The sequence below is a fragment of the Ochotona curzoniae genome, unplaced genomic scaffold, assembly GCF_017591425.1.
Source record: "Ochotona curzoniae isolate NIBS_2020 unplaced genomic scaffold, NIBS_Ocur_1.0 scaffold_4506, whole genome shotgun sequence".
Lineage (NCBI taxonomy): Eukaryota > Metazoa > Chordata > Mammalia > Lagomorpha > Ochotonidae > Ochotona > Ochotona curzoniae.
The window spans coordinates 57,557,293-57,575,133 of NW_024467119.1; the positions used below are offsets into that span (position 1 = coordinate 57,557,293).

The 17,841-nt window shown below is 38.8% G+C and overlaps 1 protein-coding gene across 3 annotated transcripts in view; it reads left to right on the plus strand.

The window, feature by feature from the left end:
• FAT4 (FAT atypical cadherin 4) overlaps positions 1-15,761 on the plus strand; it is a 156,046-nt gene extending 140,285 nt beyond the window's left edge. For 2 of the 3 annotated variants that reach the window (XM_040966860.1, XM_040966863.1), the window contains exons 14-18: positions 1,722-1,846; positions 3,755-3,972; positions 8,130-8,391; positions 9,404-9,406; positions 12,688-14,552. In XM_040966860.1, the coding sequence (XP_040822794.1) occupies positions 1,722-1,846; positions 3,755-3,972; positions 8,130-8,391; positions 9,404-9,406; positions 12,688-14,552 (2,473 nt within the window). Of the gene's footprint in view, positions 1-1,721; positions 1,847-3,754; positions 3,973-8,129; positions 8,392-9,403; positions 9,407-12,687 lie in introns of all 3 variants that reach the window. The other variant, XM_040966861.1, reaches the window with a different exon arrangement.
• Positions 15,762-17,841: the final 2,080 nt, after the last annotated feature.

Sequence of the window (17,841 nt, forward strand, 5' to 3'; positions counted from 1 at the left end):
GAGCCAGGAGCTTCTGTTGCGTCTCCCATGTAGGAGCAGGATCCCAAGGCTTTGGACTATCTTCTGATGCTGCTTTTCTGAGCTACACGCAGGAAGCTGGTTGGAAGTAGAACAGCTGGAGCACACATCAGTTTCCATAAGGGATGCTGGTGCTCAGGGCGGCAGGTTGGAGTGCTGTGCCACTTCTGGCCCTATACTGTATTTTTATAATAATCTTTGCCCATTAGAAATTTGGAAAAACTTAGAAATATATAAGAAGCATAATAAAAAATAATCCAGAGATAAATACCTTTAAGCTATTTTCACATTCATAACATTTATGTGCTCCATTGTAATTATTGTTGTCCACATTGATTATTTCCAATTTTATCATAAATTAATAACTATCATGAACACAAATTCACAGAAACTTTACTTCACTTTCATGTATTGAATGATATCACTAATAATGGAATTACAATAACGAAGTCACAATATACTCTATCATTTATAATAGTCATTTTGACATGTTGTAGCATTTGCCTTTGTGTTTCTCTGGTATGTTGTTTTCAATGTGCTCTAAACAATAGCGGGATCTGCTTGCTCACCATTGCTAATACTTTGGTATTCCTAGTTTTATCAATTTTCGTAGTCACAAAAATGCTTATTTAAGTATTGGGTTTCCTTTTTTTTTCACTTAAAAATATATTATGAACATCTTTTATGTCAAAACCTGCTGTGCCAGAACTCTGAGGCCGTTTTTGACTCTTTCCTTTCTGACATATGTCACATTCGATCTATCAGCGACCAAGAGACATTGGTAAACACAAGTCAGATCTTGTTACTTCTCTGCTCAAAAGCACTCCCGTCATTTCCTGCCTCCCTCGGAGTGAAAATTCAAGTGCTCAGCTTGGTGTGTGATTGGCTTGCCTCGCTGCCTGACCACAGGCAGACACCTCTTCTTTCTCATTTTTGTCTCACCACTTTGGCCCCATGTGCCTTCACTCAGAGCTTTCTCACTTACTGTCGACTTTGCTTGGAATATTTTTTGATCACATATACCCTCTGCCCTGACTTTGTTTAGAGTTGGAAAGATGAATTATTCCTTGTCTGCAAAATCCAGAGATTCTGCAGTTTCCTAATCTCTCTGTAACCATCCTCTGCCCTAACCTTCCCACAGAAGAGTCCTCTTTTTGATAAACGACTTATTAACCTAGGTTTCTCATATTCTAACTTTTCATATGTTCTTTAACTGCAATACACAGGAAAAACTCTATGAAGAGCTTTGGGTTTTTTGTTTTGCTTTGTTTTGTTTTCCAGATTACTTTACCTCCATGCTCAGCATAGTATTGGGTGTGTAATAGATCATCAGCAAATGTTAATGAGCGATCCGGTGCCTGATTCAGTAAATATGTGGCTTCTTGAGCATGCTGACCAAAACACTTATTTAGCTAAGATGTCTTTTTCTAATGAGAACAAATCAAAACTGAAATGGTCTCCCAGTTTTTCTCATTATGCAAGATACTACTTTCATTTAATCTGATTTATTATGAGGCTGACTGATTGTTACATGATTATTATAGTGTGACTCATTGCTCCCAGAGTGCCTTGTAACCGGAGCTTCAAATAACCCGGGACTTAACAATTCAACACAAACTAAAATTAAAGTTGCTGTCTACTTTTAGCCAACTTGCATGACTCTTGTTTGTGCTTCATGCCTCTTTACTGTGATTTCATTTTAGATGTCCTAGACTAGAAGGCGCTTGTACCCGCAGCCCCTGCCAACATGGTGGCACGTGTATGGATTACTGGTCATGGCAGCAGTGTCACTGCAAAGAAGGCTTAACTGGAAAATACTGTGAGAAATGTACGTAAGCTGTCCCAGATTCCACTGGAAACTACAGCCGCAGAAGTATAAACTATACATGCCTAAATAAGGAGCTGAATTTCTAGAACTATGCTTTCTTTCTAAGTTCTCATATTGAATATATTAAATGGGCAGTAATTGCTAAGATATTTGTATAATGGTGCTTTTATCATTTTATTTACCTTATTCACTTTAAAGCCAGAGATAGGAGAGGAAAGACAGGCTAGCAGACATGCACAAAACACATTCCCATCTGCTGGTTTCCCTAAATTCCCACGACAGCCAGGAACTCATAGCCTGGAGTCAGGGACACAATCTAGAAGATGGTGACACAGACACAACTACTTGAGTCACCACCTTTGCCCGCCAGGTGTCCTGTTAGCACAAAGGGCAAGCTTGAATACAAGCAATCACCTGTGTGTTGTGGGTATCCCACGAAGCAACCTGGCCTCTACCACAAACTACAGTATAGTGATGCTGTAATTTAACGTGTTAACTTGAGGAAGAGTCAAATCCTTTTGAAAAGTGGCTTACTAATTAAAACTGAGCATTTTGCAAACACCATGTTGATGTGTTTTTGCTTTACAGATAGGGCTCTTTGGCAATGGAAAATTCTAGGAACAAAGCTTTTTGTTTTGTTTGTTTTAATTTGATTTACCCTTGTGTGACAGTTTGCTGGTGAGTTCATTTCTACTTAATTGAAAAGTATAAATACTGAACTCAAAGCATCATACAATGGCAATATTAAAATTGATGATGATGGTTTTATTTATTTATAAATAGTTGGAATGGATCAAGAATATTGCTTTATAAGCTATCTCACTTAATTGGCTTTAATATTGCTAATCTATTGTGAGTAAGACATGTATGATGTTCAGACATTGCTAGCAAACAGTTCTCTAAATTCAAGCTGTGTGTTCTGTTGACCTAAGTGGCATCTTTACTAATAAAAATTATTTTGTCAATTGTAAACATCTATCAGTTTCTTAAAGATTATTTGATTCAGTTATGGAATGACTGAAGCAAATAACATTATGGAAATGTTTAATAAGCCTTAGGATACAGTGCAACCAAAAGGCCTTTTTTTCAAATATAATGAAAATGTAGAAAAAGCACATTGACACATGACTTTTGGAAAATACAGTAAGTACTTACTCAGTAGGAACGCAGTTATATCTGGAATAAGAAATGAATCACTGTCTTGAGAAATCCCTGAGACCCTTTTCTTAACCAGACACAGAATTTATGTGAAATTTACACCGATAAGCTGTGTTATTTAGTGCTAATGGAGCATTCCTTCTATGTATTAGTATTAGCCATGTTATGTCTTACTGTCATGTGAAGCTCTACATTTCTGGAAAGTGAACATTTTACCAGGTTATGGTATAATTGCACACATTGAATGCCTTTATGAAAAATTAAACCAAAATGATTATTGTAAAACGTCAAGTCAGTTACACATATAAAAGTTTGATTGTATGATTTGTCCAAATTTCTGACATGCAAGAGGTTGAAGGTCACACAGATCATTTTAACTATGCGACTTATATTCATTCATGAGCTTCGGAAATAAAGTGAAACTGGCTGTGAAAATCTCTCAAGTTCCTATTTTAAACAGGTGGATGGATACCTCCATATTCATGATTTGTGTCATACAATAGATATTTTGTTGAATATTTCCCAAATGATTAATGACTGTCTTAAAGATGTTTTAAATTTCATGGTCCTGAAATGGATTTAAGCAGTTAAAATAAACTCAAATGTAAAATCAGAAATGGAAATTACTTTTTTAGAAAGATTACCAGATATTAATATAAAAAAAAACCTATCGCATGATATTGTCCCTCTAGAAAAGTCTAAGACGTGCCTAATGTATACATTCACCTTTCTGTTTTTGTTGCCTTACAGCGATTACCCCTGATACTGCCTTATCACTGGAGGGCAAAGGGCGCTTGGACTACCACATGAGTCAGAATGAGAAGCGGGAATACTTGTTAAGACAGAGCATCCGAGGTGCCATGTTGGAACCCTTTGGTGTGAACAGTCTGGAAGTCAAATTCAGGACAAGAAGCGAGAATGGCATTCTAATCCATATACAAGAAAGCAGCAATTACACTACTGTGAAGGTGAGATAAAAACTAGTGGTGACCCCATTTGATTAGAACACTGTGTCATGGTTTAAATCATTTCTCCCACAATTTCTGTTCTTTTCTTAACAACGCATTAGAGTTTGGACTAATGCTGGACACTATTCCAGAATCTTCTGTTTTATCCATGCCCTAGGCTTGACCAGAGATACAAAATGTTAGTGCTTAGTTTCTCAAACCTTTTGTCTTAGTTTAGAGTAAAAACCATTGCCAGACAGAAAGAACTTGCAATATGTTGCAATATGTTTTGTCAGAAAAATTGTATACTGTTTTGTTACAATGTTTAAATAATGCAAAAGAAAGTATGTATCTTTGAAATGGAAAAGAAAGTTTCTCCAAGAATTATTTCAATTACTGATATGTACTTGTTCAGTGACAGAATTTAAAAACATGGGGCTTAATTTTGGAACAATATTCAGTCTACTGTCTGGGTGAAATATATAACATGTTGTATATAGTATCAGTAAAATTTCATCCAAATACTTCAAATAAATTTTAAATAAGTAATCTTTCAATATATTTCATTAGAATGATGGATCTATTTATCATTTGATTTTTAATAATCTTTTCTTCTATGTGAGATACTAAGCTAGCAAATGATTCCATTAAGTACAGATTTTTTAATTAGTTCATAGATTTCTGCATTTCTGAAACTATTGTTCTGCTTTTCCCCTGCAAATATCACCACCAAATGATTAAGTTTAGTTATATTGAATGCTCTCTGTTAGTTCACTTTTTTTCCATTATAAATTGACTGATTGCTTTTTATATAAATCTTGGTAAATTCATAAGAAAGCAAGCCCAGAATTCATGAATTCTTTTTATATATAATTCAATATTATGACATTCACTACAGGTTATTTTATAAAGAAATACAGTCATATACATAGGAAATTGCTTAGTTTAATTACAGATAGCGTTAAAATAAATTCTTCACCTCTAAACATCCATTTTTATACTCAAATTTTCTTTCTTTGGAGCTAGCTCTGATTGTTATGTTACATGGTCATATCTCTAATAAGTAGAAAAAACTACAACCTTTTAAGAATCTCTAATTATATTCTTCCTATTCTGGGCATTTCCAACTGGAGGTGACTCTACTCCCTTGTGAACCGGGGCTAATTTGGCAATGCCTAAGAGCCATTTTAAGGTTAGAGTTGGAAAGTGGGGTGTGTTCTTGGCGTTCGGTAGAAAAAGGTCAGGAATGTTGCCACACTACATTATCCAACAAAGCAGACCCAAGAGCGAATTGTCAGATGGCAGAGGTCAGTGTGATATCCTATTCAGATCAGGCCTCAGATAACATTCTCAAGTTATATATCTGTGTCTGTTTAATTGAATTCAAGAACCCAGTTTAAAAATTAACACAGCAATTGCAAAATAGAACACACAGGTTATTGTATAATGCTATTATTCGTGTTTACAAGCTTGATTGACAAAGGTATTAGAGGTAAAGAAAGCAAAGCTGTATGGAATGTAAAGTGTAGAAGGAACTTCATCGTCTACAAGCAAGAAGTACTTCTGCATTTGCAGACTTTGACTTTGAGGTCTGTGCATTATCTCTTAAACAGCTTCCAAGTCCTCATGCCATTTAAATGACATATGAAATATTCCTGTATGTTATCTCTTTAAGCCAAGGAATTCAGTCAAAATACAACGTGGCTGAAAAAAATTAGAGACAGAACATTTTCCTCTTTATAAAGAAGAAACTGAATGTCAGCATCCATTTTTGTTACCATAAATACTTGCGATTTCCAAAAGCACAGCAACATTCAATTTCTGGAGCTTTTGTGGCATTGGTAGGCTGCACTTAGAAAACATTTGTTAAGGGAAAGTTAGTGCTGATTAATAAAAGCAGTGACTGGGGCAGACCAAAATGCCCTATTCTACAAGGCAATTTGGAAAAGCAATTTTGGAATTAGAGGGCTTGACCAGTAAAGTCGGAAGGGAGGAAACAAGTTAGAATGACTTACATTGGAAGAATAGCTGCTGTGAGCAGGAGGATTATTTGGGTGGCTGGAATATGCTCTGCTAACAGGGACTAAGAGCCTTGCTAGAACGCATTTGGGCTAATTAGTTAGCTTATCCGAGGCCAAAACCCTATTTTTCTTTTTTAACCCCCTACCCCTTTTTGGTTGATTTCTGAATAGTCTGAGGAGTGTCTATCTCATTTTCTTTTGTTTTGTTTGTGCTAAATCAGCTTTTCTTTGTCTCTCTGTGCCCTGTTTACTTTGCTCCCCTCGCCTCTCTCACACACATACAATATTCTAAGTGTGAGAAATTAAGACAACTTGTGAAAATTAGAAGAAACAGTGGTTAAAGAAGATTCCATATGATTAGAGGAGAGAGGGTGCCAGAGAGGGCATTGCAATGTGAGGAGAAAGAAGGTTATGGGAAATTGAGAGGTTCTACTCAGAAAAAAAAAGAGCACATTTCAAAGATGAAAGCTAGACAAGGTACTCATGTCTCCATTTAAAGCATTTAAATGGTTGAGTCTCCATTTAAAGCACTTCTTCATGCATGCCATGTTACTAGCCCTGTATTTGGAGTTTTGTAATGGCATTCCAAATCAGTTCCATTGTTTTCTGCTTGCTGATGTAAGATACAGAACCAAAAAATAAAGATCAGGTGAATGAACAAATACTCAAATGTAGGTAAAAATTCATATGGTATTTTGAAAGTTCTGAAGGATATCATATGTTAAGTATAGTGTTTCTCAGGAAAAGGGACACACAATGTTTTAATGAGGGGTTTATTCCTGTTTACCTGACTCCACTACATATTGCAACTGCACTTTCATCGGAATTTTCTCGAATAAAAGGAAGCCATCATAAGACCAAGTGGGAGAGAAACAGCTGGGACATGGCGCTTTCCAATGTTGCTTTTCCAAAAGGACTCTGGCACAAAAAGAGAGTTGCTGTTTTTACTATCTGTGATGAAATGTTGCCCATTTGATGAAATGTTACTGTCATTTAACTATAATTTTACTTTTTCTCCCATCTGAGTTTGGTACTGAAATATATTATTATCTGGAAAGATGGCTTTCATAAAATATTGCTATATGAATAACATATGTAAATGTGTTAGGCATATTTTCCATCAAGCACAAATGAACTGATTTTTAGTTCTCCCAGATGTGTTTGCTGTATGGAGAAATAGCATCTGATCAGAATGACAAAATAAACAGATACATCCCTCCAGCCCTGTCGTTTGAGCAGGGCCACTTCTCCCCTTTGCCAACGGAGCAGCTCTGTCTGACAATAGCGATGGGATTGTACTCCCAAAACCAAATGTTCATCTTTCCTCATCAAGTATTGAATTTCTAAAGTGGACTACTCAATACTGGAAACTCAGTAGCTGGAAATGAGAGTAGGAGCATCCTGTTACCCAGCGTTTGCCTATAGAACGTAAAAGAAACCAAATATCCCTTAGATAAATTGTTAAGGACAAAGCGAAGACTTGTCCAGACACCTCAGTCTTAAGAGGGCAGTCTGTGTTGATCGTAGCTTTTCATTTCAATAAATGATATAAATCACAGGCATCACTCTTTCCTATAATTCCACTGTATGATAGAGGATAGCAAAACTGCTTTCCTTTTCCCCTAATTTTTCCCAGCTGTGATTCTTTTCTGGTGTTAATGGTTTTGGAATCAGAGCTGTTTACTAACTGAGCAACTATGTATGTGTATGTGTGGCTACATAAATATGGACAATCCTCAAAAAAGCAGTTTGCTTATCTCAAGAAAGCTATTTGCTCCCTTGTAATCACAACGGTATACTGAAAAAATTATATGCATCTTGAGCATATTAAGTATAAATAGAAGAATTCCTTGAAAAGTATTAAAAATATGAGAAAACTTTGAAAAGTTTGTGGAAAATTCAATTAAAAATTCATGTACTCGATAGGCAAAAGCTGAAGTACGTGAAGTTTTTTTCAAGATATGGATTCCATTAGTTTTTTGAAAGCCTTTCGTACCAAATATGGAAGCATATATTACCCGATATTGCCGAGACAGTGTGCGTCTTATGCACTCAGACTTGTTAGCTGTTTCGACTACTTGAATAAGTCAAGGTTTAGATTCCTTATTTTTGTATCAGCCAATTTAACTTTAACATTACTTTTTGAATGTTTTACAGATTAAGAATGGCAAAGTACATTATACATCAGATGCAGGAATTGCTGGAAAAGTGGAGAGAAATATTCCTGAAGTGTATGTGGCAGATGGCCACTGGCATACATTCCTGATCGGGAAAAATGGAACTGTCACCATATTGTCTGTTGACAGGATATATAGCAGAGATATCATCCACGCTACTCAGGATTTTGGAGGCCTCGATGTTCTTACTATATCTCTTGGAGGAATTCCACCCAATCAGGCTTATCGAGATACTCAAACAGGTGACTTATTTTTGTTGAATACATTCATAAAGGAGAGTGGAATTGTTCCTCAGTAATTGGCTTTTTTTTTTTTTTGCCAAGTCCAGCTACAATCAGTTCATATAGGGTGATTTACATGAACTACACTATTTTATGAAAATTAAATTTATTTCTTAAAAACATTGTATTTTAATACTGTCACTTATGAGTATTATAACTATGATAACTATCTACAGAAAGTGTCTCATAACTTATAAGTTATCGTTTCCTGTAGCCATGGACATCTTTCCTATCAGGAATAAGTCGGTTTCCGGTTCTTTAAAGTTTTGTTTGTCTACCATGCATTTATTTGCAATTTATCTATCAACTTATTTATTTACTTATTTCGCAACTCATTCATAGACATTTTCCCTGTGGAACATGAGAAATGAGGGATCTGAACATTTATAAATGTTGTATTATCATTTATGGCAAGTGATGTAAAGGAAGAATTTAGAATTCTAACAGAAGAAGAAGGAAACTTACCTGGGAAATTGGCATTTGTACTTAAATCTTACTGGTGTGACTGAGGATAGGCTAACAAGCAGTACTAATTTATATTGATGTAGATATTTTAAAAGTAGATAACGTCGGGCCCGGCGCAGTGGTTAAGGTCCTTGCCATGCACGCTCGGGATCCCGTATGGGCGCAAGTTCTAATCCTGGCAGCCCCGTTTCCCATCCAGCTTCCTGCCTGTGGCCCGGAAAAGCAGCAGAGGACGGCCCAAAGCTTTGGGACCCTGCACCCGTGTGGGAGACCCAGAAGAGGCTCCTGGCTTCGGATTGGCATAGCATCGGCCGTTGTGCTCACTTGGGGAGTGAATCATCAGACGGAAGATCTTCCTCTCTGTTTCTCCTCTCTGTATATCCGCCTTTCCAATAAAAAAAAATAATAAAAATAAATCTTAAAAAAAAAAAGTAGATAACATCTAGGTTACAGGTGATAGCTATTACAGGCATAAAGATGCGGATGAGGGGCAGGCGTTGTAGTTCAGCAGGTTAAGCCACATGTGGCAGATCCAGCTGCTCCACTCCCCAGTTGAGCTATTAGCTAACACACTTGGAAAGGCAGTGGACTGTGTCCCGAAAACCTGGGACCCCATCACCAGGTGAGAGAGCTGGATGGAGCTTCAGTTTCTGATTTCCGCCTGGGGCATGAATCAGGAGGTGGAGGATGTCTTATTTTTTTAAAGATTTATTTTATTTTTATTGGAAAGGCGGATATACAGAGAGGAGAGACAGAGAGGGAGATCTTCCTTAGGATGATTCACTACCCAAGTGAGCGCAACAGCTGGAGCCATTTCCAGGTCTCCCACGCGGGTGCAGGGTCCCAAAGCTTTGGGCCTTCCTCCACTGCCTTCTCGGGCCACAGGCAGGGAGCTGGATGGGAAGCAGGGCTGCCGGGATTAGAACTGGCTCCCATATGGGATCCTGGCGCATTCAAGGCGAGGACCTTAACCACTGTGCCATCGTGCCGGGCCCAAGGATGTCATTTTTTTTTTTCTTGTTCTCTTTCACTCTGGTTTTTGAATAAAGAAGATCTTTTAATGATAATTTTTAAAGTTAGTTTATTTATTTTTACTGGCAAGGTAGATTTATAGAGAGAAAAGGGACAGAGAGAAATATCTTCCCTGCATCGATTCACTCCATAAGTGGCTGCAACTGCCAAACCTAAGCTGATCGGAAGCCAGAAGCCAGGAGATTCTTTGGATCTCCCATGTGGGTGCAGATTCCCAAGGTTTTAGGCCATCCTCCACTGCTTTCCCAGACCACAAGCAGGGAGCTGGATGGGAAATGGAGCAGCTGGGACATAAACTGGAGGGTAGATGGGATCTCAGCACATGCAAGGTGAGGACTTTTAGCCACTAGGCTATGGTGCAGGGCCCTAATAAATTTTAAAATGTGAAGTTAGAGGATAAAATAAGTCCTTGGTGATCATGTCATGGTTTGGGACTTATTTGGAGAACAATGAAATCTGTTAAAAGCTTTAATCCCCAGGAAGTCAAGGTTAGCTGTGCAGCAGTGCTAAATGTTTTGTAGCTACAAAGTGGAGAATGAATTGGAGGAGGACAAAAAGAATTTGCTGAAATGAATGGGTAAACTATTTCATTACCAGGATTGTGAGAAGTGAAAAGGGGAGTGGAAAAGTTAGAATCATTCTCAGAATGTATATCACCGCATTGAGTTGATGTTGATAAAATCAGGGAGGGGTGGGGTTGGTTCTGCTTAACTCAAAGAGAAGTAGTACTACTGAGAATAACTGCAGGCTAGTGCAAAAGATTCCCATGTGTGGGAGACATCAGGATTTGGATATGGGACCTGCTTAGTCGAATAATCTGTTGAAAAAAGCCTTTCTATGGCAACCTAGAAACCATTGGTTAACTCAGGCTGAAAATCTGGGTTTGTGAGAGATTGCAGTGTCTGGCATCAGGTATGAGTATGATTAGACATTGTAAATATACAGTGTGAAACATCTAGAATTTTCCTAGAGCGAATGGTTGTGTAGAGAAAAAAAGGGAGCCCTAAGAAGCATTTGGCATGGTAGGAGCATTAATTGGGATGGCTAAATCCCATATTGGAATTCAAGGATTGAGTTCTAGATTGTCTTAAGATTCCAGCTTCATGTTAATACACAACTGCGAGTAAGCAGGGGATGGCTGAAATCTTGGAGTCCCTGTCATCCACATGGGAGACTCAGATTGGACTCCTGATTTTAGCCTAGCCCAACTCCAACTCTTGGGGGGACTTTGCTGGGCGAACCTGCAGATAGCTGATATCCTTTCCTTCTGTCTCCCTCCCTCCCCTGAGCCTTCTCTTCCTTTCCCCACGCTTCTGCGTTTCAACTAAGGATGAAAATAAACAAATGAATAATCGAAAGTACTGACTTTTAAAAAGTAAGAGAAAACCAGTGGGGAGAAACTTAGGAGTGTATGAACAAACACTAGGAATACTGAGTGGGTCACAGAAGGAGTGTATCAGGAACAGGAAAGGAAATGTCACAATGTAAGAACAACGCATCAAGTAAGAGGAAACACTGAAAATTACAGGATAGAATAAATAAATTGTGGCACAAAATTTAAGTCCCAGATTATACGTTCTTATATAAAATGTAGGTGATTTATATGAATGCTGTAAGAAATTCAGTCAATGTAGATTGTTATGATTATTTTTGGTGAAATAGATTCTTGTGTGCTGAGACAATATTACTGAGGCATCATTTTGACACTCAAGTCTAATAAAGTGATTTTCAATTTGTATGTGTTTTTAAGCACTTATCACCCTATGCAGCTGTATCAGGTTATTTATTTATTTATTTATTTATTTATTGTGTTAGCACTGCTCTTCTCACTTTATAAAGTATTGCTGCCACTGTTGTACTCTTGGGTATCCAACAAGTCATTGCAATGACTGCAGTTACTCCTTTGCTTCTGAATAACCTGTGTTTGAATCCTTGGCAGCAATATCACACCCTCCTTTTGTATTTTGTTGAAACTTAGAAAACATGATTTCTTGGTGTACAAATCTTGTATATACATGTACATATATATATCATATACATGTACATATATATCATATATATGTACATGTATATATGTATATATATGCATTTCACAAATAAAAACAAACATTTAGTTAAACCAAGGAAAAGTGGAATAAAAGGAAAAATTAGCCTGGAAGCAGAAAGTTATCTGAACAGATAAGATGCCAGTTAATCAAATCCATACATAAGGGTGATTGGGTTTAATACAGAACTCGGCCTCCCTATCCCAGCTACCTGCTAATGTAGACTGAAAGGCAGTGGTGGTGCTCGTGTTTGGGTTGCTTCAGCCACAGAAGACTCGGGATTACATGCCCAGCCCCTGGTTTCAGCTCTCATTCAAACATAGGAATTATAGGCTTTGATGGAATGAATCAATCTTACAGAGCTTCTTCTCTCAACTCCCCTCTCAAATCAATCAATCAAGCAATCAATCAATACCTTCATTACAAAAATTGGAAATATGCAGACGGACTGATGTCATTCGTAAGTCTTCAGAAAAAGCAGTGACCCGTCAGTCTTCTCCCTATTTCTGTCATGAAAGCATTACATATTTTACTAAGTTATACTAAAATAAGATCCACAGACTTTTTCCTTCCCCATAGGAGGAATGTGAGGTGCGTTAATAAACTCTTCGTGTGGTATTTGTGAAGATTTTCTGCAGCAGCTTTCAGCCTTGCACTTGTTTAAACTGTTGGCTTTTCCTCTAAGACCTCTTCCTGCTCTCGCTTTCCCACACAGGGTTTGACGGCTGCATCGCATCGATGCTGTACGGCGGAGAGAGTCTTCCTTTCAGCGGGAAGCATAGCTTGGCCTCCATCTCAAAAACAGATCCCTCTGTGAAGATCGGCTGTCGTGGGCCAAACATTTGTGCTAGCAACCCCTGCTGGGGCGATTTACTGTGCATTAACCAGTGGTACGCCTACAAATGTGTTCCTCCGGGAGACTGTGCTTCCCACCCGTGCCAGAACGGGGGCAGCTGTGAGCCAGGCCTGCACTCGGGTTTCACCTGCAGCTGTCCTGAATCGCACACAGGCAGGACCTGTGAGACGGTCGTGGCCTGTCTTGGCATCCTCTGTCCTCCAGGGAAGATGTGCAAAGCCGGAAGTCCCGGAGGACATGTCTGTGTTCCGACTCAGGGTCCCGAAGAGATCTCCTTGCCTCTGTGGGCCGTGCCAGCTATCGTGGGCAGCTGTGCGACGGTCCTGGCCCTCTTAGTGCTCAGCCTGATTCTGTGTAACCAGTGCAGGGGGAAGAAGCCCAAAAATCACAAAGGAGAGAAGAAACCAAAGGAGAAGAAGAAGAAGGGAAGTGAAAATGTGGCTTTTGATGACCCAGACAACATCCCCCCTTACGGGGACGACATGACTGTGAGGAAGCAGCCTGAAGGGAACCCTAAACCAGATATCATTGAAAGGGAAAACCCTTACCTCATCTATGATGAGACCGACATCCCGCACAACTCAGAGACCATCCCCAGCGCCCCGTTGGCTTCCCCGGAACAGGAAATCGAACACTACGACATTGACAATGCCAGCAGCATCGCGCCCTCAGATGCAGACATCATCCAGCACTATAAGCAGTTCCGCAGCCACACCCCCAAGTTTTCAATCCAGAGACACAGCCCACTCGGCTTCGCTAGGCAATCTCCCATGCCCCTAGGAGCCAGCAGCTTGACATACCAGACTTCCTATGGGCCAGGGTTAAGAACCAGCTCTCTCAGTCACTCAGCTTGCCCTACGCCCAACCCCCTGTCCCGACACAGCCCCGCTCCTTTCTCCAAGTCTTCCACTTTCTATAGGAACAGCCCAGCCAGGGAATTGCATCTTCCCATAAGGGATGGGAGTACCTTGGAAATGCATGGTGAGGCCTGCCAACCTGGCCTTTTTAACTATGCCACGAGGCTGGGCAGGAGAAGCAAGAGTCCTCAGGCCATGGCCTCACATGGTTCTAGACCGGGGAGTCGCCTCAAGCAGCCAATTGGGCAGATTCCTCTGGAATCGTCCCCTCCAGTCGGGCTTTCCATTGAAGAGGTAGAGAGGCTCAACACGCCTCGCCCTCGAAACCCAAGTATCTGCAGTGCAGACCACGGGAGGTCGTCCTCAGAGGAGGACTGCCGAAGGCCCCTGTCCCGAACCAGGAACCCAGCAGATGGTATTCCGGCTCCAGAATCCTCTTCTGATAGTGACTCGCATGAATCTTTCACTTGCTCAGAAATGGAATACGACAGGGAAAAACCAATGGTGTATACTTCCAGGATGCCCAAATTATCCCAAGTCAATGAATCTGATGCAGACGATGAAGATAACTATGGAGCCAGATTGAAGCCCAGAAGGTACCACGGCCGCAGGGCAGAGGGAGGACCTGTGGGCACCCAGGCAGCAGTGCCCGGGGGTGCCGACAGCACGTTGCCCATGAAGCTTGGGCAGCAAGCAGGAAACTTCAACTGGGACAACCTTTTGAACTGGGGACCTGGCTTTGGCCATTATGTAGATGTTTTTAAAGATTTAGCATCTCTCCCAGAAAAAGCAGCAGCAAATGAAGACGGCAAAAGTGGGACAACTAAGCCAACCCCCAAAGACGGGGAAACAGAACAGTACGTTTAAAAAATATAAACTGGCATTGGAAACATAGCAAAACAAGAAACACTCCAATCCTCGTGAAGTTGCCCACTAGATTGGGTCACATTTGAAAAGCAGGCCAGTATGGACTGGTGGTTGAGGGAAACTTTAAAAATAATAACCACAATGCTGCTGAAACGGACTCAAGACAACTCTTTAATTTAACTACGCTTGGTTGAATTTATTTGCCTGCATGCATTGAATTCTGTAACTTAGTTATGTGGCATGCAGCATTTGGAAAGTTTTTCTTCTTTACCAGTGTTTGATTTGTGATTTAAAAAAAAAAATTTAATACCATTACCATGCCAGAAATGAACTTGTGCTTTCACAGTGGGGTTTGTGTATTGTTGCCATTGTATCATTATAATTATGTTTTGCCTTGCAAGATCCTTGGGTTTTAACCCATTTGTGTAAAGTGTAGAAAAGGTCCCTCTTATCCTTGAGTGAAAGACTAAGTAAGTATTAACTCTTTGCAAAATTATAGATTTCGTATGTGAGGCTGCTCAGAAATGGCTGAGTATTTGCTTAAGTTTTACATTGACAGTGGGTACTGAAATGAAGTCATTCTGTCCGGCACTTTAAACACTTTCTTACAAAGTTGTACTCAAACTTCTGAATCTCTTTTATTTTATTTTATTTTTTTCAAGTGAGTGTGGTCTTCGGACCTCCTCAGGCTTCCATCAGGCACAAAATGACCGCAGGCTGTCCTTAGAACACTGCCACCCTCCCACCTTGGAATGATGTTCTCAGTAACTCTTGTAAGGGACACTTGGAAACTTATTTATTGCAGCACACATTTTATACTTGTTCAAAGAATTGACCTGAGCAAAGCTTATGATTGGACTGATTTTTCAACTATTGAACATCTACCCCAAGTACCCAGTTTTTATAATTTATATAAAATTTCAACAATTCGTACTTTCTGTAATTTTGTAGTTCTTTTTTTTTTTAATACTGTGTGCAGAAACTTTTTTTTTTTTACACCTAAGCTGTGTTTTTGATACTGATATTTTCCTATGCTGAATAGTTTTCTTACTTTCAGGGAAGGTAAGAAAATACCTTTTTGGTTTTTTTTTTTTTTACATTTGTTACTTTTGTAACGTTCATATTTTTCACATTTTGATATTTGTAACATACTGTATGCTTTCTACTTGTAAATGCCAACAATAGAATTAAAAATATTTATTTAAAATACCTTGTGCTCGTAGTCTGCTATTAAGTTTCCATCTCTCTGCACTCTACACATGCCCAATTGAGAGTGGTCGTTGCTTGTCAATAGAGTACGGTAAGTTGAACCGTGTATGGAAAACATCATTTTCTTTCACAAAATCTGATTTGGAAAATTGCCAACACAGATATTTTAGCGTTGTTTCAGTGCATTTCTGCCTGTCAGAGTTCTTGGACGTCCCAGGAGTATGAGTCTAGACAAGGTCGGTCTTGAGGGACTGACTTAGCCATGAACCTGATTTAAACATTCGAGCAATAAACGCTTGGAAGTTCCCAGTAGAGTGTGTTCACTGAAGGCCAGCTTTGGGCCAGGGCTATACTTATAGAAGCTGTGGTGAATTAAAGGTAATTATGGAGAATGTCTGAGTCTGATTTTCTCCAAGGATCCAGCCCAGAATTTTCTAAGTCCAGAGGTAGGTACAAAGAATTACAGCAAAATCTCTACTACACATTCCTTTCTTTAATTTATTGATGACTCTGATGCATAAATCCTGAATAAATTTTGCATGCTCTCTTTGCCAAGACATATCTCTCTTTCCTGTTAGTCACCCAAGAGTGACACAAGTTAAAAAATAATGGCACAGAACTTGAACTATTTGTGAATATTTATACAGTGAAGACTTCAGCAAATCACTTATCAAGGTCAGAACTTTGGAAATTAAATAACTGCCCTGTTGCTAAAATTTATTGGGGATGTATCCTTTAATATTGACTGTGCTATTTTGAAAAGGGCACTTTTAACAATGTTTGATAGTTTTAGTAAATTAAGTAGTTTTAAATGATTGCCAATGGATCGATATATATATGCCAGAATCATTTTATTACCTAAGCATGTTGAAGTGAATTCTGTTTCCCAATAGAAAGTAAAATATAAGTTTCATCTAAATTAATATATTTCTTTCACGTGCCTAATAGACTGAGTGTACCTTTAACTGAATATTCTTTCTGTTCTGATCACCTTTGATGCACTGACAAGTTTTAATGTTTCCCTGTGAGGTTTATTCTCATGAATTTATGCACCAAAGATGACAGCATGTTGATTGCTTTGTGTGAGTCAAAACAGAGTATACTAGTGTTTCTCAAAAACTCTGAAACATGTTAATGTCCTCAAGGATGAAAACTCTATAATTTAGAACAGAGCTGGAAGTCAAGTGATAGACATGATTATAGCTAAGGGTTAAGCAGACAGACTTTGGGACCAAGATTCTTTTTTTGTTGTTGTTGTTCTTAAAATTCTTGGTGAGACAAAGATTCACTATTCTCTGGGTTAATCATTCCCGGTTTAAGAATAAGACAGCTTTCCTGTAGGAAAATGTTTGGTCTCTGATTCTTTTTGGGATCTTGTCCCACCGAAGTAAGAACAATATTTAGAGCAAAACAAATAAGAACAGCATGAAATTAAGATCCCATTTAAAATGAATTTTAATGTTTTGCCTACTGAGTTGTTAGGTGACACAGCGCAGGCTTCAGAGCTGATTCAGATAAGGAGGGCTTTAAAACACTTGTTTACAATGATGGTAGTTAATTTCAATTTTCAATCACTAATTCAATTTTTCCAAGGCACATTGAGATTTCAGTAAGTTTTCAAGCAGGGTATACTGAATTAGGATTAAGATAAATAGGTCATTTTATGTATAGACCATGAACATTCTTGAAGTCTTTTAGTTTACTACATAATGTTTACATATGAGACCCATGATTTTGTGAGAAATTATGAAGATAACTAAAATGTGTACCTGACATCAATATAGATAGCAGACTGCTGGCACTTTAATAAAGGAGTACGTTGGGTGATTGACAGACTCAACCCATCTTCATGCAATATCACCTCTGTCCAAAGTAGAATCACCAAGAAAGACATTTGTGAGAGGAACTCATTATCTGAAGAAATGGAAAGTCCAGTGGTATTTTGGAAAAAAAAAAAAACACTGCTGCAGGTAAATGATTTTCAGATAACCCCTTTCGCTACATCCAGCTTTAACAATTGATAAAACAGTTTATCAAACAACCCAGATTAGGTTGCAAGGTACAGAATTGGTTATCTTGG